Source organism: Choloepus didactylus, chromosome 1 (assembly GCF_015220235.1).
Source record: "Choloepus didactylus isolate mChoDid1 chromosome 1, mChoDid1.pri, whole genome shotgun sequence".
Taxonomy (NCBI): domain Eukaryota; kingdom Metazoa; phylum Chordata; class Mammalia; order Pilosa; family Megalonychidae; genus Choloepus; species Choloepus didactylus.
The window spans coordinates 79794062-79821672 of NC_051307.1; the positions used below are offsets into that span (position 1 = coordinate 79794062).

At 43.2% G+C, this 27611-nt stretch overlaps 1 protein-coding gene across 1 annotated transcript in view; it reads right to left on the minus strand.

The window, feature by feature from the left end:
- Positions 1-3178: 3178 nt before the first annotated feature.
- The window catches only part of DRD3 (dopamine receptor D3), a 43931-nt gene continuing 19498 nt past the window's right edge, over positions 3179-27611 (minus strand). The window contains exons 5-9 of the mRNA XM_037839481.1: positions 19203-19345; positions 11737-11933; positions 10164-10241; positions 5923-6268; positions 3179-4819 (exon numbers count right to left, since the gene is read on the minus strand). Of these exons, the coding sequence (XP_037695409.1) occupies positions 4623-4819; positions 5923-6268; positions 10164-10241; positions 11737-11933; positions 19203-19345 (961 nt within the window). The 3' untranslated portion in view covers positions 3179-4622. The remainder of the gene's footprint in view (positions 4820-5922; positions 6269-10163; positions 10242-11736; positions 11934-19202; positions 19346-27611) is intronic.

The window sequence follows — 27611 nt, forward strand, 5'->3', positions numbered from 1 at the left end:
ATGAAGAGGAGAGCATTAGGTAAGAAAGGAAGAATCACATTAATTGCCTGTCACCCCCTCTCTGCTCTCTGTGTGTTTATTCAAATTAAGCTTTTTCAGTTTTCTGATGTCAGCAGATACTTAACGATTAGAGCACAGGTCTGAGAGTCAGGACCTCCAGGAAACAGGCAGTAGTGAGTTAATTCCTTATCCTTTCTGCATCTGTGTTTAGTTCTGACCCAAAGCATTCTGGAAAACAAATCTCTTTGCCTAAACTCCCTTGGTTTCTGACCCAAACTCTCTGTACTGCCTTAATATTAATCATCTCTGACTCCATTTCCATTCAACCAGCCATTCTCCTTCTTACAGACAATAGAGCAAAAAATCCAAATTCAATTCTGCATTTGTTGAAATTCAGTGTAGCTCAGAGAGCTGTTACGGAAACCAGTGAAAGATATGCTATGGTGTGTGTTGCTCACGTGGAGGGTGGGGGAGGCAAGATTCAGCATTTAGGAATAAAGTCTTCTTTAAGAAGTGCAACCTTTGGCCCAGCCACCCCCTGAGCAGAGCTGGAGGAAGGTGGCAAAGATGAGTCCCATTCTTTTCCCATCCTATGCCTAGTGCCTCTTCCCTACAGCTAGGCAGAATTATTTGAACATCCTTGGATGCTCCTTGCTTGTTCTTATCCATCTTTAGCCTTTTAGAGGTATTTTTCTTCCTGGAATACCCTTTATACTTATTAAGTCTCAGCCCTGACAACACTTGTCCTGGGAAGCCTTCCCTTGATCTCCAAGGCTGAGTATACAGTGCATTCCAAAATGATAGATTCCCCTTCCCATAGACAACAAGCAGATCATCCCTAGCAGATCATAAATGCTACCTCCCCTACTGGACAATGAGCTTTTCTGGGGGCAGGACTATGTCATCCTCAATGGTGCTTCCCAGCACCAAGCTTAGTGCCTGGCACATGAAATGTGATCAATCAATATTTGTTAAATTAAATGATAGATTTAGTAAATGAGTAAATGAGTGGAGCTTTGGAAGATAATGACCTCGAGGAAGGAGATACTTATTTAAGGTTGGAGTTGAATATTGTTTGTAATCTGTCTGGATTTCCATACTATTTGGATTTCACCCAATTAGTATGGGCAACTATGAGGCTTTGTTGGTCTCCAGAAACCCTGCTCTGTTTCAACCAGGCCAATGCCTCTCCTAGGATTTTTGAGTACACTGGCTCTGAAAGTAGTGAGCCCTGAAGTAATTGTGCTGGTTCATGGTAGGAACTGTAGAGGTAGATGAAGTAGAATGAAGGATCCCAGGACAAAGAGGCTGAAGTTAGCCTTGGGAGATTGGTTTGGGATTCCCTTAGGAGGCTCTTTATACGTCAGAAGAAAATTCTGGGAAGGAGAAATCATCCAGGATTGGAATAACAGACACTGTCTATGGAAAAGGTACCTCTCAGTTTAATGGTGGAGGTGACAACAAGAATTTCTCCTTGTATCTGTATGGGGTTCACAGTTTTTAAAGGGCTCTCAGGGAGTGTGGTTAACTGGAAATAACACTGAACATGGAGTCAGCAGATCTGCGTGCATATCTCTCATTAACCAACTGTGGGACAACTCACTTTTCTTTCCGCAAAAGAGGGAGAAGGTAGAAGCAGATACTCTCTAAGGACCATTCCAGTTCCGACACTTTACAATTCTAGAAGAAAAGATTTTGGATTTCCCGTGCTATTCTTCCCTTTTCTTATCATAAAAAATTTAGAAACTGAAAAGGTAGGAGAATGAAAGTAGTGCCTTGGGCTGGGTTCTTGGGAATGTTTAGAGGTGGATGTGGGTGGGGTAGGATAAGGCTTTCCCGGAGATGTTGTTCCAATTTTTTCTCCTCTCCTCTATCCCCTTACCTCTTTCATAGGAGGCAAAGGGGTTAATTATATGGGCTTGACAATCAGACAGACTTATGTTTGAAACACAGCTTCCCAGTTTTGCCACTTACTGGTTTTGTTACCTTGGGCAAATTTCTTAACCACCCCCTGCCTCAGTTTCATCATCTTTAAAATGAGGTTCACCTTCCTAAGGTTATCGTAAGAGTAGAATAACTTGATATAAAGAAAGGATACAAAACATTTGCTATAATTCCTCCTCACAAATATACTGATAGTGATGCCGTTTGTTTCTAGCTTTAGAACTCAGACTTTGTCATGGAATTCTATGGATTTTTACCCTACTGTTCCACCTGTCTTATGCTTATTTTGCATGTAAAAACCTAGGAACCATATACTTTTACTTCTGAAGATATTTAAGCAAACGCAGGTTTGCTTGTACGATAAACCTACTGAGCTAGGGACCCAAGGTAGGGGAGCTAGTGGGCAGTCAGAATTTTCCCACCGGGTTACAATATAAATATTTTTATATATAATAACTTTTTATAATGCTGGCATTAAAAGCATGTAGGAGGAACAGATAACTAACTTACTGGGGGTATATATATTTCCTTATTACATATTTGAGAATCAGAGGAAGAAAGATAGGGGCAAGGGCAGCCTTGTATTCTTTGTAAAGTTCTTGTACACTTTACAGTTTTAACAGCTTTGCAGCAGGTATGTCACGACTATACACAAAAGCTATTAAAAATAAGCTTAATGAAGTTCAGTGTGCTGGTCTGGATATATTATGTCCCCCAGAAAGTAATATTCTTTAATGCAATCTTGTGGGGGCAGATGTATTAGTGTTGATTAGGTTGGAACCTTTTGATTGAGCGTTTCCATGGAGCTGTGACTCACCCAACTGTAGGTGATAACTCTGATTGAATTATTTCCATGGAGGTGTGGCCCTGCCCATTCAGTGTGGGTCTTGATTCGTTTCCTGGAGTCCTTTAAAAAGAGCCACACAGGCCCAGATGCTTGCTGATGCTGACACTTGGAGATGTTTGCAGATGTGGACAGAAGGATGTTTGGAGATGCTAATGTAAGAGATGAAGCCCATAGTTTGCCCCATATATGCTAAGACAGGACCCCCAGGTGCTTAGAGAGAAATGTCCTGGGAGAAAGAACAAAGAACACACAGGAACTGAGACAGGAGCTGGAACACCTGGATCAACAGACGCCAGCCACGTGCCTTCCCAGCTAACAGGTTTTCTGGATGCTACCAGTCATTCTTCAGTGAAGGTGTCATCTTATGGATGCCTTAGTTTGGATACTTTTATGGCCTCAGAACTCTAAATTTGTAACTTAATAAATCCCCTTTATAAAAGCCAATCCATTTCTGGTATTTTGCATACTGGCAGCATTAGCAAACCGGACCATTCAGGATGACAACATTTCATGAATTGTACATAAATTGTAGCTTGATCCTGCAATCAATAAAAAATAGTTTCTGTAGGTAAGAGGGTAAAATGTTGAGAATATTCAAGTTCCTCCTAAATGCAATTTTGAATGACAATTATAAATTGTTTCTATTATGTCTTTAGTCTTAAGTTTTTGGGGGGTGAAGTTGAGAATCTGCACTAGGACTTTACAAAGACTGTCCATATGATGGATTTGAGCAGCCACCCTGTGCAGTGCCCTCAGTTCTGAGGTCCTTTGGAATCTAGAGGAGTCCCTGTCACTCTTAGAGAAGTAAATGGGCAAACACAGAAGCAGATGGTGACCTCCTTGAGGGCAGGGACTGTCTTATTCGTTGTTGTATATCCAGAACATGGGGAAGTAACTGGCACTTAGTACTGACACTTAATACTTAGTGAGTCTCAGGATTCTGAAGGTACTGGGTCTTTGTTGAGCAGGAGATGGAGATGCCTTGGGTAGGAAAACCTTATAGCATTATGGAAAGCATTCCTAAGGCATGTTCTGAACCACAAGGTTCAACAGTGATGCTACAGTGGGTATTTCCATTCCTTTATCATTTGACATCCCCCTCTTGAAATACTCTGGAAGTTGAGACTCTGAAACTGCCTCAAAGAGCAAGGGAATAGAACAAAAGGGACTGCCTAGCTAGAGCTAAAATATAAGGGAAGCAAGGTGTGAAGGGAAGCTCAGATCCCAATGTGGGATGGTATCTCCCTTGAGGTGAGGAAATTCCCTCACCAAATGTAGCCAAACGGTTTCTACAGAGAGGTAGAAGCGTTGGCCTTGTCGCTCATATTTCAGGATACAATGAAGGAGAAAGGAGTGATCAAGGAGAAATGTGCCCACAAAAGGACAAGGTTAGTCTGACTGTTAATTACAGGTTCAAAGAAAGAGAGACGGGCTGCAAGACGGTTTACCGGCTGAGATTTCAAGGCCCCCTGGCAAGTTGAGAATGATGAAATCTCTTCATTTTTTGTTCACTGTAATGAATCATGCCTCTGATGACAATTTTGTATGTATGAAGAGTCATGTTTTATCAGCTTCTTTCTGAATTATTGCTTATCGTTTACAGGTCCCCCACCACTTGAAGATTGCCAGAATGAAGTCCGATTTTAGCTGGGGAGGTAGAACATTCTGTTTAGGAGGAGACAGTCGCCACGCAGGGATGTCCTGGCTCCAGGGATCCTCTGCCTGCCACATGCCAGAGGACATTCCACAGTCTTTCTGAGCAGGCCCTGGCCAGGGACCCAATGGCCTGGAAGCAGAGGTGGGCACAGGGAGTGCTCCCTCCTCTTCCCCTTTAGCAGGACAGGATCTTAAGGAAAGCTTTGCGGAACTCAACATTGAAGGTGGTATAGATCACGGGGTTGAGGGCGCTGTTCACGTAACCCAGCCATGTGGTGGCGCTGTAAAGCTCTGGGGACACGTGGCATGCTTGGCAGTGGGTATTGAGAACATGGGTCAAGAAGAAGGGCAGCCAGCAGACAATGAAGGTCCCTAGGTTTCAAATGAAAGAGAAACTGGTAAGAGGTTTGCTTACTCCTTTTATTATCATATAAAAACGATTCATGATTGTCTATTTCCTGTTACTCTCCTAAAATTTTTACATACCTGTAATTTTTATAACAACCCTATGAAGTAGGTGTGATTATCTCCACTTTGTAGATGAGAAAACTCCATGCCAACATCTTTAATTCAACTCAGGTCTTTGTTTCTAACCCAATTTCCTCATTTGATCTCTAAGAAATCTTAGTCTTTTTTACTTCCCAATTGAATTTAGATGTTTATTTAATGTCTACCCATGCACGACATGAACCTAAGCATTGATAGGGGAGACGATCTTAAAGATGCAATTTATACAGTACCTGTTGTAATGAGAATACATTTAGGAGATCTAGTAATGTCCCTAACAGATAAGAAACTTGGGGTTTGTTGGTGACACAGAACAGCAAGAATTGCCTTCACTTGCTCTGTGTGGTACCTGTGACATCAATTATTTATTTACTTATTTAAACAAAGTTGATATTTTTCCTACTATAAAAATTAGTCCTGATTTTATACATTATGGAAAACTTGGTAAACACAGAAAAGTAGAGAGAAGGAAACAAAAAACACCCACCAATCAAAGACAGTCACCTTTGATATCTTGGTGAATTCAGTCTCTTTTTCTCTGTGTGTAAAATAATCTAGTTGTTATCAAACCATATAACAGCAGTGTTTTGCATGCTATTTTTTCACTTAACATTTAAAAGTAAGTAAGCATTTATTAATAGCCAATGTGTGCAAGATACTTATTGAATCTTATCTTATCTATTATTTGATTTCTCCATTATAGCTCCACTTGATAAACAAGAACACAGTTCAATTAGATGATTTGTTCAGGTTCATAAATTTCAAACTAGGTCTTTTGAATTTCCACCTGAATTAACAGTTATATACAATCCCTTTTTCAATTTTATTGTAAATGTTCTTAAATGTTACTGTCATTGGATTTCCAATTTCTGGCAGATGTGATTACCCTCCACTCACCTCAGTGTAATCCAATCTAATCCAATCCAACCCAACCCCAATCCAGGCACAAGGCAAAGACTCAAACTCACCAAGCACAATGGCCAGCATCTGGGTTGCCTTCTTCTCCCGAAGTGGCACCCCCCGAGGTTGCAGGGACCCCAGCTTCAGGGATGTTGACAACCTGCCATTGCTGAGTTTTCGAACCTCTAAGCTGAGCTTGGGTGCCATGGTTGGGCTAAGGGAGTTCCGAGTCCTTGCCTCCCTTTCCAACTCTCCTTCCCCTTCTTGAAGTCCTGGTCTCCCTAAGGCAGTATCCTGGCAGATGCTGTAGTAGCGCTTCAGCTCCATGTGTGCCTGGCCAGGGGAGAGGGGCTGCAGATGTGACAAGAGAGGGTCCTGACATTTCTGAGGATATTTTTTATCTTCTGAATGTTCCTGAAAGGGAAAGATAATTCAAAGAAGGAAGAAGAAACCATCATTGTGTGAAGCCTACAGAGGAGTATTTGAGTGAGTAGTGGTGTCATGGAAAGTTAAGGTAAATGAAATCTGCTTCTGACTTGACAAGTATAAAGCACCTACCAAATATGGCACATTTGAGAATCATGACACCCCCTGGAGGAGCATAACATAGGACTGTGACCTTGCCTTTTTGAGTTAGAATGACCTGGATATACAGAAGGACATGTTAAATGACATCATTGGGATGCAGGCAGCAAAATCTGGAATGTGGGAAACTCCGTAAGACAAATGACTCAATTCTTTTAACAAATAAATTGCACTAATTATTATTATTGTAATGATTTCCTGTTGCAAAGTATGAGCCTTATGTAAATTTGATTTAAAAAAACCACTATGAAAACATGTACAAGATAATTGGGGAAATATGAACACTGACTGGATATTTAATGATATTAGGGAATTATTTATTATTTTTTAGTGTGAGGTGGTATTGTGGTCATGTTCTTAAAAAAAGAAGTCCTTATCTTTCAAGAGAGTCTTATGGAAATATTTATGAATAAAATGATACAATATTTAGGATTTGATTTATAATAATCCAATGGGGATATGTGACTATAGGTGGGAGTATAGATGAAACAAGATTGGCCATGAGTTGAGAATTGTTGAAGCAAACTAATGAGTACAGGAAGGTTTTTATATTTGTCTTTCTACTTTTTTTAATTTTTAAAATTTTCCATAAAAAAGTTAAACAAATAAAAGCCAGGATTTTCAACTCAGCTTCCCTACTTGGTAGACCCATCCTTGGGCAAGTGAACTAGTATCTCTGAGCCTCATCTGTAAAACTAGTCAATAAAAAATAGTGATACCTTCTTCACAGGGTTATTATGGGGATTAAATGAGAATATCTATTAATATATTGATTGATAGATCTGGTAAAGGATTTATAGATATATATAGCTTAATGCAGTGCCCAGCACAAAGTAAGAATTTAATTAATGTTATTAATTACTGTTACTTAAGGTCATTTCAGTTTTATAGATTAGAACAAGGTTCAAAAGAGTAAATGCCTTATTAAGGGTCACACACCAATAAGTGAGAACCCAGACTCAAACCCTTTAAAAGAATAGGTATTGACAGCCATGGGGTCTAGCATGTTGTAAAGGAAGAGCAGAAGCTTTGTGCACTTTGACAAGTTGCTTAACTTCTCTGAGTCTTGTTTTTCTCACCCTTAAAAGGAGCACGATGAAAATATTTTCCTATAAGGGTTGCTGTGAGGATTAAATAAAATGGACACATACAGTGTCTGATAGGATCTCAGTAAGTGGGAGCTATTATTCTATTATCATCATTAATGAGGCTCAGAATTATTATTAAATTATTGTTATTATTACTGAAGTTAATTCCTGCCATATAAGATTGTGACTAGGAGACAAGCAAAGAAAAGCTTAATTTATTGAAAAGCATACTCATTTTTTCTGCCTCTAGAAGGAGAAAGTTCCAATCAGTGTTAGCAGATTTTGGGATTTTGGAGTTGGGAGGAAGCAGATAACACTCAAGAGTTCTGGAGCTGCTCACTCCCCTTTTTGGTAATCTGACCCCACCATTCCCTCACTTCCTTTACTCCTCCTTTACACAAATGAACTTCTGAAGTTTCATTTAGGATTGCTGCTCAGGGATCCACAGTCAATTAGGGATGAAAAGAAAAGCAAAAGCCCTTGCCCTGTTCTTCCCCTTTTTCTCTTGCCTTACTTGCATCTCTTTTAAGTTGGTCCCTGTACGATAGTGCTATTCTGTATCTGTATCTATAGAGCTGGGGGCAGAATTATTATGGGAATTTACATTCCAGGTGACACTTTGCTCTGTGTATTCTTCCCCATAATCCTTTAGTTAAGAAAAGAAATTGGGGAAAATGGAATTGGGATGAGTAGCCTCTGAGAGTAGAAAACTGAGAATGTGTGGATATTTCCGGCCCTCATTTTTTTTTGGAGGGGTGGTGGTGCGCAACACCTGAGCTTCCTTCCACGTTTGAAGAATCAGACACTGTGTCAGATAATCTTGAAGAATCAAACAATCTGGAGTAGGAGGCAGGATTCCCCAACTCCCATTCCAGAAGCCATTAGGACCAGATGTTCACTCCCATCCTCCCTACCACTGGCAGCTAGAGCCAACTAGAGAGTCCTACCTGACTTGAATCCAGAGCTACTGAAGCAGAAAAACTTCAGAATTCGTCTAGCAGTGGTGGCATTCAGAGTCCAAGATCCCAGGTCTTCTAATCAGATTCTTTCTTGGGCATGAACAGCATCTTCTGAAGCTGTTCTTCATCCTTCTCATTGAGTCTGTGAGCTATCTGACAGATTTCCAGTAAATGCCTTTTCTACATAAGTCAATGTCAGCAACCAAGAACCCTCAGTAGTATGGAAAATTTTCTGCTCATCCTTCACTTTTCTCTCCTTAGACCAAGGAATCATAGTCTTCTAGATGCACAGTGCTGGCACATTACATACTCAGAAAATATTTGTGAATGAATGAATGAAAGAGGCCTTCGAGATGATTTAGTGTTTTTAAAACTGTGATCCACAGAGGTAGTCTTGTGGATTCTAAGGTGATTAATTTAAAAAAAATTTGTTTTCATTCTGGTGTGATTTTCTAATAATTAATGTAAGCATATTCTTTTTTATCCAAATGACCATTTTATAACCAAGGTTTGTTGAATTAATGAAGAGATAAATGAAACTATTGCTAATTTCTTCAGAGTCTACACTACATTTATGACTGCACTGGCACTTAGTGGTCTTCTAAACATGACAGTGTTTAATTTCTAATACATTATTTCTGAAACTAGAAGATGGAGGACAAATTCTTGGGAGTGCCTATAAACTCATATATGAGAACACTGATCTAGTACAACATTTTACAGGTGTAGAAAATCAGTCTTATATAAAAGGAAAGATATTCTTCCAAGGTTGTATATTGGCCTCTTTGCAAACCTTCCTGACTGGCATGAGGAAACACTGGATTCCTCCAGGTCTAGATGGCAAAGCCTCCACTTCCAGAAGGTTGGACAGACCTGATTCTCTGCACTCTGAGCTATGCCAACGTCTTGGTTTTCCAATACCTCCCTTTGCAGTCACTACTTTTCCTTCTTTTGACTGTGGATTGAAGGTGGATTGCTCTGCTTTGGGAAGCACTGAGCTGCCTATCTACCTTTTATAATTTTCAGCAAAAGTCTCCGCTACATCAGGCCTGTGTATAAAAGTATTTAATTAGCTATACAGAGATTGGACAAAGCTCAGCCCTTCATCATTATGGCTTTTTGAAGCTTTATTCCTAATATTTGCTTGGCTATGGAGTCCAGGGAGAGGCATACTGGTCATATTTAAAACCTCCAGGTTTTATTCTGCCCTCTGGGTGCTGGAAGAGGGCAGGGCTCACTTCGGTTGGAAGGGCAATACACAGGTTACAAAAGAAATTGTCTTGGTTTGCCCCACATTTAATGTCAAACAGAGCACTTGAAAGTATCACATTAGCCTCCCTTCTCTGCTTTCTTGGTATGTCCATGTTCGTTTAATTGATGCTCTGTTCCCTCTAGTGCAAATGGCTCTGGATGGCATCTTCACACTACATCCAATAGTCAATGGGCTCCAGTCATTGGGTTCCCCAATAGTCATATGCTTCCTGAATATCATTTGTTGTTTCTTATTCTGTAGCTTAAATTAGGCAGGATCTCAGATCTGGCGTGTATTATACAAGTGTGGAATCAAGGCTAGATTCCCTTTCGGGTTGGGAGTAGAATCAAGATAAGCCAGTATCTTGGAAAAAGGTCTCTTATTCTTTCATTGTTTTCCTATAACCAAAGACAAGGCTTACTTACCATTTTCCCTGTAGCATCTGATGGAAATCTGGCCCTTATTGAAAACTGCCGAATGGGGTGCAGCCGCAGACAGGTAGACTAGGGTGGATTGAAGGAGAAACAGTCAGTTGTGGATTAAGCTCTACATAGTTGAGCTATGTAGATGACAATGCTTTGAATGCAATTTTTTCATATCCTCAGTCTTGGGTCCTGACCTCATATTTCATGGGAATCAACAGGCTTTTTCTATCCAGGCTTTGGAGATTTTGATTTTGGGAAACTGACCCTCACTCAGTTCTTCAGAGGTTGATCTAGACATCCAAATTGAACCTGCTTTCAAGATCAAACTCAGTTCTTTATCTATGATGCCCTTTCCTGAGCATTAACCACTATCTTCTTTTAACTTTCACAGCACTTAATATTTGGTGCTTAATTGTCTTCACCTCACGTTTGGCAAACATCCCATTCAGTTTGGGGCTGTTCATTAACTTTGGGAGGAGGTGTGCTGTATTTACTTGTACAGTTTGCAGGCTCCATGAAGACAGGTGCTGTATAATATTCCTGGTGTTCCTAGCATATTGTGAGTGAGTGGTATTCATCAATTAATGTTTCAGATACATTGTGGGTAAACTACTATGTGCCAGGATCTCTCTTCAGTTGCTCAGTGCCTTGGAAGGGGAAGATTTAGTAAGGAAAAGAGGTTTCCATGGACCCCAAAAGGTCTTGGAATGAGCAGGCTGGACAAAAAGTCAGTGCTGGGGACCCAACAGGAGTGCATGGTACAACTGCCACACTTAAGCCCTGTTCTCACCCGTCCCAGACATTTTTGGGGAATGGTAGGATTGTGAAGGGAAGCAGAACAAGCTCAGAAACTAGGCTATCATCTTGTCAAGTGTGGTGGTTTGAACCTGTATTTACCCCAGAAAGGCATGTTCTTAAATTTAATCCATTACTGTGGGTGTGGACCCATTGTAAGCAGGACATTTTGAGGAGGATACTTCAGCTATGGTGTAACCCGCCTCATTCAGGATGGGTCTTAATCCTCTTACTGGAGTCCTTTATAAACAGAATGAATACAGAGAGAGAGAAAAAGAGAGAGAGAGCGAGAGAGAGAGAGAAAGAGAGAGAGAGAGAGAGAGCCAGGGAAGCAAGAAGCTGAAGGCAATGAAACCCAGAAGAGAAGGGAGAGACCAGCAGATGCCACCATGTGCCTTGCCATGTGGCAGAGGAGTCAGGGATCGCCAGCAGCCAGTCTTTGGGAGGGAAGAATTGCTCTGATGATGCCTTGATTTGGACATTTTTTTCAGTCTCAAAACCGTAAGCTAATAAATTCCCATTGTTAAGCCAACCCATTTCATGGTATCTGCTTTCAGCAGCCTAGGAAACTAAAACATCTAATAAGGTGGGCTCTACAGAAGACTGTCAATATGCTCTTGAGATTGAATTTCCTACCTTCAAAGCATAGCTAATACCAGCAGATCAGAGGGCAGGCCTCAGATCTGTGTCTCTAAGGTAGTAACACAAGCAAAAGTCTACACTGCTAGAGGCTACAGGTTGGGCCTTGCCTTTCCTCTGCCCCCTCCAAGGTGCTTACTTGTTGGGGGAAGCCAGGCCTGATGCTGATGCATTGACTGTTCTGTCGAGTGAGAATCCGTTTTCGTCTCCTCTGTCTCAGCGCCACATAGATCCTGGCATACACGACGACAGTCACTCCAAAGGGAAGGTAGAAGGACACCACTGAAGAGTAGATGACGAAATCAGGGTTGGAGATGGAACAGATGCTTGGGTCCCCTGTGGGTGAGAGAAGGGGAGAAGGTAAGGCTGTTTGCAGACCAGTGGGGAGCACAAAATATGGGCCCATATCAGTTGTGGTATCTGTATCTTCTTATCCACATGGAGCTTTGAGAAACAGGGGTTGCCCCTTTCCTCTACCCCTCATCATGTCCCAGTTCAAAGGCTGCCATGTCTGTGACAGCTTTCTTGAGTTTCTCAGTTGGAAGCAACTCATTTACTTCGTGACCCCTTAGCCCTTTACTTTTGCCTCTTTTTGTGTAGCTCCCATGCATGGCCTGATTGTTTCATTGTGAGGGTGGGAGATGTGGATTTAGATACCTATGTTGTCAGCTCCTTGAGGGTAGGAGCTCTAATACACCTCTGTGTCTCCTGCAGTTCACTTAAAAAGAACGTTTACCAGTAATTGCATTCCAGACACTGCTCTGCACTGGGGCTGCAAAGATGAATAAGATCCCCAGTCTGCCCTTAAGGGAGCTCACAGTCAAGGCAGATAATTCCTTCCATATAGTGTGGTAAGTGTCATGTAGCAGAATGAAGACTGGGAGGCTGAGGGCTTGTCACAGCAGAGTTCCCAGGAGGGATGCAGCAGAAAGGAGCCTGCTGGTGTGGAGATATTTACCAATTGTTGGAAAGCAATGATAGGAAGATGCCTTCTTTGCTAAGAAGTCTCATTTCTACAGTTTTCAATCCCGGATGTGGACAGGTGGTGCCTGAATATGAGATAGGCAATTGGATTTTCCAGGAAATCCCAGAACTGGTCGGGGTGGGATGGGAAGGGGACCAGTAAGTATACTGTCACCATGGAAAACGTGAATTGAGGATGGTCCCTGTTCCTGCTTGAAATGCTCCTCCTCCTATTCCTTGGGAAGTCCTTGTAACTTTGCCTTCTTTGCTAACAGATGTTGAGATTCCTCCAATGCCCAAGATAAGGGCTGGAACTTAGCCCAGCTTGGAAGAGAAAAGGGAAGCTACCTAACAGGGACCAGTCAACATGCCAAAAGCTTTACATGTGTTATTTTACCTAATCGTTATGACAACATTATGAAAGGCAGGTGCCAATTCTGACTTTATTTTCAGATGAACAGACAGAGATTCAGAGAGGTTCAGTTAGTGGCCCAAGGTAGCACAGCCTGAAAGGGATGGAGCCAGGATACATTCCTCAAGCAGTGCTTACAGCCAATGTTCTTTCTGTGATTTTTGACTCTCACCTCCCTCTACCATTAGGACATGGCATTCGCTGCCAATATTCATAAATTGTTGGGGATTCTTCAACCCAAAATCGGACCTTGGAAGATGCAGCACCAGGTATGAGCTGGCAGGTAGAAGGCAGCAACCACACGGGCTCATTATTCTGCTTCTTGGTCTTCTGAAGTAGGGTAGAGGCCGGACAGCCATAAATGTGTGCAGTGGGTTGAATAGTGGCTCCCCCAAAAATGCGTCTATCCAGAACCTGTGAATGTGAACTTATTTGAAAAAAAAGGGCGGGGTTTTCAGGTGTAGTTAAGTTAAAGATCTGCAGATGAGCTCCTGGATTTAGAGTGGGCCCAAAATCCAATGGCAAGTGTCCTTATAAGGGAAAGACAGAGGGAGATTTGGGACACAGAGACAAACACAGAGAAGAAGGCCACATGAAAGTGGAGGCGGAGACTGGAATTATACAGTCGGAGTCAAGGAACCCCTGGAGCCACTGGAAGCTGGAAAAAGCAAACAAAGAATCTCCCCTGGAGCCTTTGGAGGGAGTGTGGCCCTGCAGGAACCTTGGTTTTGGACTTCTGGCCTCCAAAGTTGTAAGAGAATAGGTTTTGTTGTTGTAAGCCTCCCAATTTGTGGTAATTTGGTACAGCAGCCCTAAGGAAACTAATACTGTGTGAGACCCAGATTGGCCATTTATTAGCTGTGTGATCTTGGGAGTGTTACTTAAGTATGCCAAGCCTTAGTTTCATTATCGTCAAAGAAGGCTTAAAATATTGCCTTGTCTAATGACTGTGAGAATTAATGAGAATGGTAGCTATTATTATGATTATTTGTTTACCTCCCTCTGAGCTTTTCGAACTTAATAGAGGAGGTATCATTTGGAATGGAAATTTTGAGAAAGACTTACAGGGAACAGTATTCATGGGGGAGGGAAAGAGGCCATAGCTAACAACTGAAAAAAAAAAAAAGAAGAAAGTGCGTGCCTAATGGCCAGTGAGGCATTTTAGTGACTGCACTGCCATCAGAATCTTTATAAGGTGTTTCCCAACTTCTCAGTTCTCTTGAGGGGTGGGGTAAAACTAAGGTAGAATTAATGTCATCTCAAGAGCAAAGCCTGTGCCAGCATCTTTTAGGAAACGACTTGTAAAGCTCTGAGCAGTGGTCACCAAATTGGCATCTTCCGGTATTCTGGGGGAGATGGTTTGGGGAGGGATGAGCCCAGGTGGCAGCTGGGGGTGTTTCTCATCTTTAGGGAGCAGTGTTGACTGGGATCAGGCCCTCCTCCTGAAATCAGCTCCCATGCTGTCAGTTTCAGACCATGATTTAAGATGCCTCTAACAATGGGGAAGAGCCTTTGCACATTTTGCCAGTGAGAAGGAGGGTAGGGAGGTGGCAAGATTTCCTTCCCACAATCTGTCCTTGTTTTTATCCTTAATGTGCTGGATGTTTCCTCCAGACGTACCTTCTACCCTTCTCTGTCCAATTCTAGGCCCTGGGAGGCTGATCTCAAAATTTTATACATGAACTATTGTTGAAAAAAGTCAGGGACAGAAATGGGTATGGTATGCTCCTATCTGTGTAAAAATGGATTCAGCACAAACATACACACACAAAAACGCCTGTTTCGAGCATTCCCTTTCCAGAAAATTAGGGAGGGGGCTGGGATAACTAGTGATCTAGGATAGAAGAAATATATATACCCTTCTTATATAAATGTATGTATGTATATCTCTTTGTACTTTTTGGATGTTTTATCATGTGCAAGTATTTATTTTTTAATTAAAAAAATTTTAAAGTGTGTGTAAGGGAGAGAGAGAAGCAGCATAGCTATTTTGGAATCACTAATCAATGGCCCTAGTATACAGTCATTAGGCTTGCGTTGTCATTGCTCCCGCCCCTATCTAAGTAAACTGCTGCTCCATCCTCAGATGGAGATTTGCAGACTCTCCCAGGACTCCCCCATGCTATGTAGCAGTCTCGTGAGAGCTGTCAGCCGGCAGAGTGACACTGGAGGTGGGTGGCCAGTTAGTGGGGCCTGGCCTGGGGCTGTGTCCTGGCTAGAGTTCCCAGGGGGTGGGGGCTGAGGCCAATGAGGCCTCAGGAAGGCTGAAACTTCCCCAGCAGATGAGGTGCTTTGCCCTGTCTTACTTAACCTAAACAATATGGTGCTGTGAGCACAATGGTTATTGAATGAATAAATGAATGATAAATAAATGAGGAAAATGAACAACTGATTATTCCACATCACTGCTGGAGAATGACAGGGAAGGGTGGGAGGTTATTCTTCATTCTCTGAGATTGGGGATGTATATTCCAATTAATCTCAATATTTAAGGAGGAAAGGATGATAACTTAGTTCAACTAATCTTCAGGGAGTACCTACAATGCACTGTGCTGAGTGACTAGAGCACTAATAGCTCTGCTAAGGGGTTCTGAGAGGCTTTGGGGCTAGCCTAGGGACTTGAGCTCCTTGGTGATATGAACAGCAAGGCCAAAAGCAGGTTGGCGTGAAGAGTCATGAAGTTCAGACTCATTGAAGGATTTGACCCTGACTTGTTTCCAAAGACAGGAGATCCTGATGAATCTGATTTTAGGATGAGCCTATTATTCTAACTTTATGCATCTCAAACCAAGCTCTCCCCAGCTCCAGTGTTCTGAAAGCCAAGCAAGGAATTCTATTGCTAAAATCAAAGAAATAACATTTCTTTTTTTCAAAGGAAAATTAAGCCAGCTGAAAGAATTTTCTTAACTTTTTTTCCTCCCTTGAATACTTCTTAAACCTTTATTACCAGCTATTGCTTATTCATTCCAGAATTTCTTATAACACAATGGCTATCTGATTTAGAAGAAATTTAAATACTAGTCATTTTTCTTATCTGTGAAATCAAAGGATTGGGCTTCTCATTCGGGAATCCTCAGGGTTCTCTCTAACACCAACACACCATGCCCCCCTGTCAAAAGGGGCTATTGATGATGTGGCCTTTGGCAGACTGCTGGGCCTCTGCTGGAAGCTGGAGCAACACTGACCAGCCAAGAAAACTCTGGGCAGCCAGGCCCCACAGCCTTGGAACTCTCTGTGACCTGAGATCCTGCCCTATGTGTGCATCCAGAAATGAATGTTGCCCTTTCCTCAGAGAAAAAGAGCAACTCAAGTAGGAAGAGGCTGAAGTTCAACCTTTTCTCTACCTTATGTTTTCTGGTAATCCACCATCCTGTGTGACATCCCATTTCATGAGAAGAAGAGCTCTGTCAGAAAGTTCTTCTTTGTGTTGATTTTCTGAATGGAAGTCCAGCCATTTCCAACATAGGAAAGAACATGGCTGAAAGAAGCTATTTATATTAGGGTTTAGAATGAACTTGAGAACTTCCTTAGAGATGAGAGAGTCGCGTCATTATTATTTATTAAGATATGAAGCTGCAGGGTGAAGATCAGACTAAGACAGAGAAAGATGGCTGGGCTTTCCCACCTTGAGTTCTGCTCACCAGTTCCTCGACAGTGTTCTGGGAGGAGGTGGCTGGTCTCGTTTATGATCACTGCTTAGCTCTTCCTTAGAGCAGGTGCATAGTTGAATTTGGAGGCACAGAAGCCTTTCCAATAATTGGAACCACAACAGTAGTGCCAGCTAATATCTATTGGGCTCTTACAATAGACCTGACACTTTGACAAAACTTATGAATTAGTGGAGGCCTCACTATAGTGTAATCAGTAACCTTAAAAGGAAGAGGGAGAGATAGATGAGAGAGAAGCAAGAGTACATATGATAAGTCATGGACCTTTTTGCCTTCTCAATTCTATGTTTGAGAATTCTCTCGGAAAGGTTTTCCCATGTTTTGTTTCTAGAATAATAATGATCTCACCGGTGGCAACAACAGTGCAAGGAGCTCAGCATTCTTCTTCACTTTAGATGTTGACATTAACTGGGCACTCTGTCGAAAGTCGGATTTTAAGATTCTGTTTTTACTTTTACCAGGATGTGTGTGTGTGTGTGAGTGTGTGTGTGTATGTGTGTGTGTGTGTGAGAGAGAGAGAGACAGAGAGACAGAGAGAGAGAGAGAAAGTAGGACCGCCCCTGCCAGCCCCTAAGAATGAGTAAGAGGCACCAACTCAACCCACCAAGTATTGGTGGGGAATTTGCTGTTGGCTGGGAGGTAAGCAGTGCCTTGGTGTAACAGCGGTAGTGAGTCTCCACACTACAAATTCCAGCATTTCCATATAGAGACAAGGTTACAGAAGGGCTGACCAAAGAGCATATTTAACACTCATCAAAAATGGTATTTTAGTGCTGCAGAGACAGCATCTATACATGTGCTGAGGACATGCTAATCTGGTGTGTGTGTGTGTGTCTGTGTGCAGGCATGCACATGTGTGCTTGTGTGTAAGGGTATAAGGGGCCATTCAGTTAAAGTAACTAAGGGGACGGAGAATTGCAAAAATGATAATAGCATCATATTTTATGAATATTCTAGGTTAACCAGCCAAATATTTATTTTATAACTTGGCCACTTAACCTATTATGTGGGCAGAGAAATGAGCCTGACCTTGAGCAGGTGGTATATGCTTGGCATTTCCACATGTCATCCAAACTGAATCCTCACTTGATTGCAAACAGCTCTATGAAAGAGTTAGAGTGGAATTATATCATGTGCAGGTTAGATTCTAAAGTCAGTGAGTAAAATAAAATTATGTAGAGTTAAAATTTGCTTTGAAAATCCTCTGAATCGTACGTAAAGATATACAGGGTTTTATTACATGTAGTTCCTATACATAATTACTGCACAGTAATAAGTAAAGACATGTGACACATACAGTGTTATGTCAGGTATTATAGAGCCCATATGCAACATGTTAGAGATGAAGTTGCTGGGCTAATTTATAGGAGGCCATATATAGAAATAAATATTTAAAACTAACTAAATATATTGACCAAGTCTGCAGAGTTGAATTTGCTCATGTTTATGACTCACTGTATTATTATCTTAAATTTACCAAAAAAGAACTGAGCTCTGTAAGTTAAGTAACTTGTTCAAGAAAGCACAGCTGGTAGATAGTAGAGCCAGAGTTGGAACCCAGGTTTTTCTGATTGCAGAGCTTCTGTCTGACTTATATAATACTGCCCAGCAAATGACTTTTCAAAACTATTTGTCAATTGGGATTTGCCTTTTATGTGTAATGTGATACATACGATGTGTGCATATACATCAACACATGGTTCTGTGACTAGCATATACATGCCAGAAATTCTTGAACCTGGAACACAGTAGGAATTGAGTGAACCAATGCAAAGGGACAGAATAAGAAATTCAGATCAAACTAGAACACTAGCCAGTCAGTTCTCTCTTAGCAAACACTCTTGTAACTTTACTCCATGTGCTAATCCTTTCATTCAACTCATGAAATTATTAGGGCTGGAAGATGGACATGAAACAGAAACAGAACGCACTGATACATGTGAAGTGTAAACTTGGATCAGTATCATATGCCTAAAATCTCAAACATCTCAGATATATACGTTGTTCATCCATCCACCCACTCACCCACTCAACAGAAGATGTACCATGTGCCAACCACTTATATACAAATACAAGAAATACACACTCCAGTACTTTTGTACTAGCTCCCAAATGTTAGAAATGATCCTTATTGAGAAAGAAAGTTAGACATCTATATCCTACTCCAGGACTTTTATGATATGTTGTTTTGCATTGCGGTCTGTTATGAATTGTCATCATTTCATTAGCCAACCTCACATGAACTGGGACCTATTAATACCACGGCTTTTTAACTAATACACTCTTCAAATGAATATAATGGTCTTTCTTTTAAATTAGAGATAAGCCAGACTTGTTATAAATTCAGGCAGAACTTTTGCTCCTGAGCCAATAATTAATGAGATTTTGCTTTACATTTTATTTATAAGCAATAAGGGCCAAAGCTTTGCAGACTATGACATCCTTGTTTGATTACAAAGTATGCTGATCAGCGTTTGGAGATTCCAGGGCTGAGCATCACTCACTGCCACCAGGGTGAACTGCAAATCCCACAAGCACTGGGAATGGAGGCATCATCATTACCTGTGGTGTTGAAGCCAAAGAGGAGAGGGCAGGACACAGCAAAGGCCAGTACCCAGACGGCTGTGATCATGAAGGCCACGCGCCGGCAGGAGCTCTGTCCTGTGCCATGCTGGTAGTGGACTGGCATGACCACCGCAGTGTACCTGATGAAGGGAGGGTAGAGAGGAGAGGCATGAGGAGAAGGGGTGGCCAGTGGTCCATAAGATAAAGTGGATGAGGTAGATACCCAGGAAATAGTCAGGTTGATAAATACGGTAGGAGACAAAAGAATTTGGTTGGAGAACATTAGAGAGAAAGGGTGTTTGAGTGAAAATAGAAAGGTTGAGCTAGGGTGGGTGAAGAACACATTGGGGTGGGGGTGGGGCAAAGAAAGGGTAAGAAAGTTAAAAAGCGACATTGGATTGCTGGGAGCTGGATTGCCCAGCACAGCTGGGACATGAAGTCAGCCTCAGTTCCGAAGACTGGAGGTGCTGGTTTGTGCACCTTCCTTTCTCCCACAGTTCCTCATACAATGATATAACTCTGCCCAAAGAGGATGCTTACTCCCTGCTTGTGTCCTGATATAAATTCTAACCCTCATAGTGACAAATTATTCTAAGTAGCAGCGATTTTAAAAGTAGAAATGAGTAATAATGGGGGCTAATTTTAAAATCCAGTTTTCATGCTTTTTAAACGGTTGAAGCACAGTTCCTCACCATTGGACATTGTTGTCTTTTATGGGGCGGCTCCTCACACACATTTCCAGCTGCTTGCTGGACATACCTGCACAATTGTTGCACAGCCCCCTCAAACTCAAAATGTCTGAAAGTGACCTCCCCTTCTCCCCACACCTCCTAATCTGGTTCTCTTCCTGCCTTTCTTCAAGGCATCCACATCCAATACTCAGGCCTTTTTGACTCTCCCTTAGCCCTTCCACATCACTTTGCTCACTCATTTATTTAACCCTTCATTCAATATTTATCAAGTTGCTACTCTAGTACAGTCTCTATCCTGGAACTATTGGGAAGTGGAAAAGGAAAATCATCCCTGTGCTCATTGAGCTTAGAGTTGAGTGAAATAGATAGACAATAAAAAAGCAAACAGGTAGGTTGTTATAAAGAATACCATAAAAAAAAAAAAAAAAGCTGGGTGGCACATTAGAGGATAATGAAGGAAGTAAAGAAGGACAAATTTGCAAAGAAAGATTGGGCAGGGAAGTGAGTGGGATAAGAAGGAGCCAGCCGTGAGGTGAGGTGGGGGAAGACTATTCCAGGCAGGCCAGCAGATCCCCTAGATCTTATCCATTATGATGTCTTCCCCATGTATTCACCCATCACTTTCCTGCACCTGCTCTCTATGATGATGACAGCCACCTGGGTGGCCTTCTGACTCCCAGAATTTTCCTTCTCCAATTCATCTTCCACTCTGCTGCCAGATTCCAAAAATAGATTTCATCTTGTTACTCCACCAGCTCAAAACTCTGTGGTAGGCAGAATTCTAAGATGATTCCCAAGGTTTATGCCCTGCCCTTGCATGTAGGTGGAGTCTCTGAATATGATGGGATATTAACTCTGTCATTAGATTATTAATCAATCAACTCTGAGTTGATCAAGAGGGAGATTGATGTGGGTGGGCCTGGCCTAATCCCCTTAAAATGGTCTGGGCCCTTGCTGAAGTCAGAGAGATTCAAAACATGAGACATTCTCCTACTGGCCTTGAAAGAGCAAACTGTCATATTGTGGAGGGGACCATGATGAAAAGTCTCTGGTAGCTGAGAATGGCTCCCAGTTGACAATTAGCAATAAAGCGGGAAGGGATGTCAGTCCTATAATCACAAGGAACTGAATTTTGCCACCAACCTGAATGAGTTTGGAAGAGGGCCCTGAGCTCCAGATGAGAACACACCCAGCCTACTTCTTGATTTCAGCCTTGTGGGACCCTGAGCAGAGAACCCATTTACCCTGTGCAGACTCCTAACTTATAGCAATTGTGACTTATAGGAACTGTGGGTATAGTTTTAAGTCACTAATTTTACAATAACTTGTTACACAGCAGTAGAAAACTAATATGCAGTCAGTGGCTCTTTCACCCATAGGTGAAACTTCTCGGCATTCCCCAACCTGACCTCCAGTTGGTCCTCTCAAGTTCAGCCAAATTGGACTGGCGATGGCTCTACTTCTATAGTCAGAGGCTGGTGTCTTTGCTTGACCTGTTATTACCCCTCTTCCCGCCCTGGCAGCCCAATCTTGCCCTCCTTTAATCCCAGACCAGCCCTCCAGCAACCTTCTGAGTCCTTTCCAGCTCACAGAGACCTCTACCTCTGAATTCATAATACTCCCCTGCCAATCAGTCGCATTGCCTTCCTGCATGCAGTTCTCTTGTCTAATTATTGAATTTGCCTCATGGCTGGAGAGAACTAGCCCCAGATGATTTAAAATACTCTATGGCTCAGATTGTCTTACAGTCTTAATACTCCCCACAAATATTTTGTACAAAGTAAGTACTAAGAAGCTGTCAATAGGCACTGTGGATGACGTGAGCTTTGGCAGTGTGCTGGGCCTCTGTTGGAAGCTGGTGAACCAGGAAAACTCTGGGCAGCCAGGCCCCGCAGCCTTGGAACTCTTTGTGACCCAAGGTGTGTGTCCAGAAGATGCTGACTGATTTCCTCACAGATCCTGAAGGCCTCATTCCCCATAAGAGGACAATTCTAATCCTAGCCAGGCTCAAAGGATCTGCGGAATATAGCTGGGTCTGCACGTGCTCAATTTTTCTGTCTTCTTAGTGTCCAAGGAACCTGGAGACAAGATTCAGCGCAGGAGCCTCCTTAAGCCTTCTTGTGCACCTTGAAGCTTGGGGCTGATGAAGAGGAGGACAGACCCTGGGCTGCAGAGGCTGAGGACAGTGCTCCACTGATGCTCCTCCCATATGTGCCCAGGTCATGTGAGCCAGCCCTGCCTGAATCATCTGCCTCTTGTCCATCTGTCCTCAGGGTTCATGTGTAACATCCCAGAAGAGTCAGCTGTGAGGGCTGAGATGGAGGCAAACTCTGCAGGACTTGGCCTTGCTGCCATGATGTGTGAAAGAGGTGGCTTCTTTCTCGTACAGCCAAATTAAGATCCCACCACCCCCAAGGAAAGCCTATGTCAGCCCTTCTCCTGATGTACCTACACCCCTTGAATCTCTAACTTAGCTGTGAAAGAGCAGGGCAAAGAGCATCCCGGGTTCCTCCAGGCCCCTTACTCTGCTCAGGACTATGGACTCCACAGGGGTAGTGGGCTGGGGTTTTAAGTCAAATACATCTACCAGGGCCTGGTGGTTAGTGGTGATCCCTGAGGCACCCTGGAGAGGAGGCTGAGCCTTCAGTCCTGCGACTGTCATGGCCAAACATGGTTGAGGTGGAGGAGGAAAGCTGTGACCCAATTCCTCCTGCTCAAATCTGCATTTGGGCCAAGGCGTTCTGTTTACATAATGCCCTTTGATATAAAAGAACCTGACCATCCCACATTCAGTGGTGTACAGGTAAATGGCTAACAACTGGCTCTCCAGGTGAAAAAACCCCTAATTTCTAATATTTGCCCATTTCCATAGTGTAGATACTCCCACCATGGCCAATTTTAAGCTGCCGCAAAATGTTGAATAAGTGGCTCAAAAAATACCTAAAATTTTGCCAATCGGTGCTTGTTGGTAGTATGAGCTGCTCCAGTACATCACTGAGAGTTCCTGCTTTCCTAAATATGCCTCAATGCTCAGCAGCTACTTGGAGGCTGCCATGAACTCCTGAGGCAGTTAGTGTAGGCTCACTGGCTCCATTTTATAAAGGAGGAACCAGAGACACAGGGAGGTGAGTGATGAACCAAAGGTCCCACAGTCACCTCCTAGGCCCGTGTCTTTCCCACCGCCTCTCAAAGGCACTGACAAGTCTTGAGGCTTTGTGGGGACAAGAGCGTCCTCATTAAAGGTTGCGCTGCGTCAGGGGCTTGTATTTTGAGAGCACTGTGGAAAGCTTCGAACTCAGTTTCCCCATTAGCTCGATTCTATTAATTGCCCGGGGGAACCTCTTAAAATTCAGATTCCTGGGCCACACCCCTGGACATTTTGATTAAGTTCCACTAAAGCAAAGCCCAGAAATGTGTATTTTTAGCAAGCAAGTGCATCTTGCTTGAATAGACAGGTTTGAGAAAAGTCAGCATCAGGGAAATTTTCTGTGTCAAAGATTCTTTTTAACTTGGGTGTTAGTGAAAGAAAAGACTGCATTTACTGTGCTTATGTTACAAAATCTTTCCTGTTACTTTTTAAACTTTTAGCATAAATGAGGTCCCCAAATTGGGTCCCAGGTATTCCAGAACCACAGTGACTGAGACATAGAGGCTGTTCTGGAAGCAGCCAGCGGAGGGCACCATAACGCAGCAAAAACTCTGCCAGCTCTGACCGGGTGAGACGTTCACAGCTCACCTCGGGGCTCTCTAGGCAGAGGGAAAGCTCAGTCCCTCTGGTTCCTGCAGCCCTGCGGGGACCCTGAATTCCCACCCAACTAGACTGCTCAGCCTCTCGTTTCCTCTGGAAGCCACTGCAGATGGCCGCAAGCCGAAGGCCCCAAAGCACGCGGAGGGCAGGGCTGGGCCTGGACGAGAGGCCCCGGGCCCACGCTTTCACTGGGCTGTCCCAGGCCAGAGTCGGGCCAGCGGGGACACTGCGCCGTCCCTGTCACCCTGTGCCAGGGCGCCCCATTCTTTATGCACTTAATGGAGTGGTTTACTTCACTTCCCTGTACCCTGGGCTTTAGAAACAAATTGATTAGGGTCTGAGACCCAGCTTTGCCACTTACTGTGTGGGCGTGGACCAGTGATTTAACTTCTATTTCCTCACCTCTACCTTGGAGACAATGACTCCTGCCTGATAGGACCGTTAGGAGGATTGAATGAGATTATCTCCTAATGCCTGGTCTATTTATCCAAAGAACAGGGTTCTTATTATTACTGTCGCCATTATTATTGTGCTAACCAAAGGGGTCTGTGATTGTTCATATCACCGGTTTATGGATGTCCTCCCTTCTCTCCTGGTTATCAGGGAGCACTGAATGTATTTATTTGTCAAACAAATACACAGCACTTTATGTACAGTGTGAAGTGCTTTACAAATATTCATTCATTTTCTCCTTCTAACAACCCTTTGAGGTAATTGCTACTATCTCCATATAGCAGGTTAGGAAACTGGGGCCCAGAGAGGTTAATTGACTTGCCCAAGGTCACATTGCTACTAAGCAGTGGAACCAGGATTTGATGCCAGGCAGTTAAGCTCCAGCACGGGAGGGCTCAGAGCATGACTCTTAGTTCTGTGTCTCTGACAAAAGCAGTGCAACTGTAGTAGAAAAAGTCTGACCAAATCCTTACTCCTGCACTCCCTGTGTGTGATTTTGGAAAGCAATTTACACATTCTAGCCCCAGAATCTTTATTTGTAAAATGGCTGCGGTGGTAATTTCATGTGTCAACTTGTTGGGTTATGGTGTCCATTGTTTGCTCAAGCAAGCACTGGCCTGATTGCTACTGTGAAGGTATTTTGTCAATGGATTTGCATCTATAGTCAGCTGATTGTATCTACTGACTGATGGCATCTACAGTCAACAAAGGAGATTGCCCTTAGCAATGAGGGGAATCTCCTCATCCGATCAGTTGGAGATCTTAAAAGCTAGAACAGAGGATTTTGAAGTCAGAAGAATTTCTGCCTCTACTTCAGCCAGCCAGCTTCTCCTTTCATCTTCATTGGAGTTCCCAGCTTGTGGCCTGCCTTACGGAACTTGGATCTCCCAATCCCCACAGTTGCATGAGCCAATTACTATCATAACGCCTTTCCTTCTCTCTCTCTCTCTCTCTCTCTCTCTCTCTCTCTCAACTAACATAGTGGGGATAATACACTTACTTTACCGGGTTGCTGTGAGGGTTAGCAATAATAAACGAAAAGTTCTAAGCGTCTGGCACATAGTACATGCTAAATAAATGGTAGCTATTTTTACTGTTGTTGCCTCTGGAGTCATGCAAGTTAGGCATATACAGAGGTAGTGAGTGCACTTAAGACATAGGAAATGTGCCTCATTTACTTCAAGGAATTAGCACCTATAGATGGCCAGAGGCCCCTCCCACGGTACTCCATCCTCACCTCCACCAATGAAGGGGTAACTCAGTGTAACAGACAGAGTGCTAGCTGAGGAGCCAGGAGACTAGGTTTCTAGCCCCAGACCTGGGCAAAGAGGCTGTGGGACCCAGTGTAAGCATTTAACATTTCTGGGCAAATAAGGAGTTAAGCTATGATGTACTTTCAGTGTCTGGTGTCTGCCTGGCTTGTCACTCTCCCAAAGGTCTCAGTTCCACACAGAATGTGACCCCCGCCTGGAGCCCTGTCCCAGGATGGAGGATAGGAGGGGATCTGATGAAGGCGCCTCTTTAGGGAGCCTGCAGCGGGGAAGGAAGGTGGCTGGCTCCGGGTGGGAGGGTCTGACTCTAACTTCCCGCCCGGGTTTAATGAGCCCCAGAGGTCTGTGCGGGCTGCTTTTCACCCCCTTTTATTTGGTCAGACAGGGGACTCAATAAATCTTTAGTTCTGAGGACTCCCCTCGTGGAGTTGTTGAAGGAGAAAGCTTTTTGCAAATGACTGGAAAACCCTTTGCAAATATAAAGTGCTTATTTAGATGCAAACTAAAAATCCAAGGTGCCTGTGACTCATCTGGTACCTATTGTGCTTGCTGCAAAGATGCGGAGGCTTGCCTGTGTGATGGGTGCCATTTGAGAGCCACTTAAAGAACTCCCTGGTGAATGAATTTGGTTGCATTGTTCCCGGCTCCTTGTGGAGGACTCTTATTCTCACTGCTGGGATCATATCCTCCTGCCCTGACACATTCTCAGCCCTCTCCCCGAGGTAGTTTTGACCCAGGACGCGGAGGGGGCTGGCCCGGTGGGGCGGCGAGGAGCCGGGGGTGGGTGGTGGGTGGGGGGCTTTGGACTTACGAGGACTTCCCACTCTGCTTTTTAAAAAGGAAAAGGCGGCACTAATCCAAACATCCAGAGCTAGGCCTAAGAATCTAACGACAATAGTATTACTTGCTTTGAAAAACCTTTTTATCATTTTCTTTTCTTTCCAATCACTTACCACCCTGTTATTACAGACCAGGGCTTCATGACCAAAAAATACCGAATCCATTTGGTCAAGTCTGTCAGACTGGTGACTAGCATTGTGCGAAGACCAAAGGTCTGCATGAATGGCTGAATTTTTAATGAACTGACCGGCTATTTGGCATCTCGTGAACAGGATTTAATGCTGTGTACTGCAAACTGCTGTTCAAGATAATGGAGACAGCTTTTTCAAGGGCTGTTTTCATTCCTAGAGTTGGGAGGGGCTCCATTTTGAGGTTTGGTGTGGTCGGTTCATATAGAAACGCAAGCTAAGGAGAGCGGTTCCTTCTCCATTGGGATCTAAGGCCATGGCTTGTCTCTTCAGGTTTCAGGTAGGGATGTGCTCTGCACTCCAAGTCTTCCTATATGGGACAGAAGCCACTTCAGGGTTTACTCTCATTGGTTGTGTTAAGTGGTGAAAGTAGAAGTGTGTGTTAGAATGGCTGCTACCAGCAAAATGATGTTCTCATGCAAATTAGGAAAAGGCACCCCTTCCTGGCTGGAGAATTGCTTGGCAAAAGAGAAACCCTGGCTGGGATTCAGTTCCCACAACCTTGAGCACGGCACAACCTGCACAGCCTCACCCGCTAGCCCTGTGTGTGTACAAGGGTGTGTGTATACACACACTCAGGATGGAAGGGAGCTGGGTGAGGAACTAGGGGAACTGGGAGAGGCTGCTCCAGCACGTCTCTCTGAAGCTATGTACATACCAACCCCCACCCCCCAAGGCTAGCTAGCCTTCTTGCATTCTCACGAATTTTCTGAAGGGAAATGTTTGGTGCATGAGCATGAACACTGGCTGGCCTCAAGCGGTGACCACTGAGTTCAGTGTTCAAGGCTCTGTAATAGGCAGAGCAGGAAAATTCTCAGGGAACAAGGAGCTAGGTCTAGTATATGAGTTTGGGATACTGCGGGTGATGACTATGCAAACCAGTTGCAGTCCAACTTCCGTAAGTAATATATTCCAAAAGCATGTACACAATGTCCAGAAATCATACTAAAGGCTTAGGTTTTATAAGAGGAATTCTGTTCCCAGAGAGTTAAAAATGTTATAAAATTCTAAACTATCTCTTCACTTTTTAACAGCTTTATTGAAACATCACTAACATACACACAATTTGCCCGTTTAAAGTATCCAATCCAATGGTTTTTTAGTATATTTACAGAGTTATCCAGAGCATTCAATTAGCTGTCTGATTTGCAATGCCACCCACTGCAGGGTAGGTTTTCAAGTCGTTTTTAGGGTTATTGTTCAAAATTTCCACT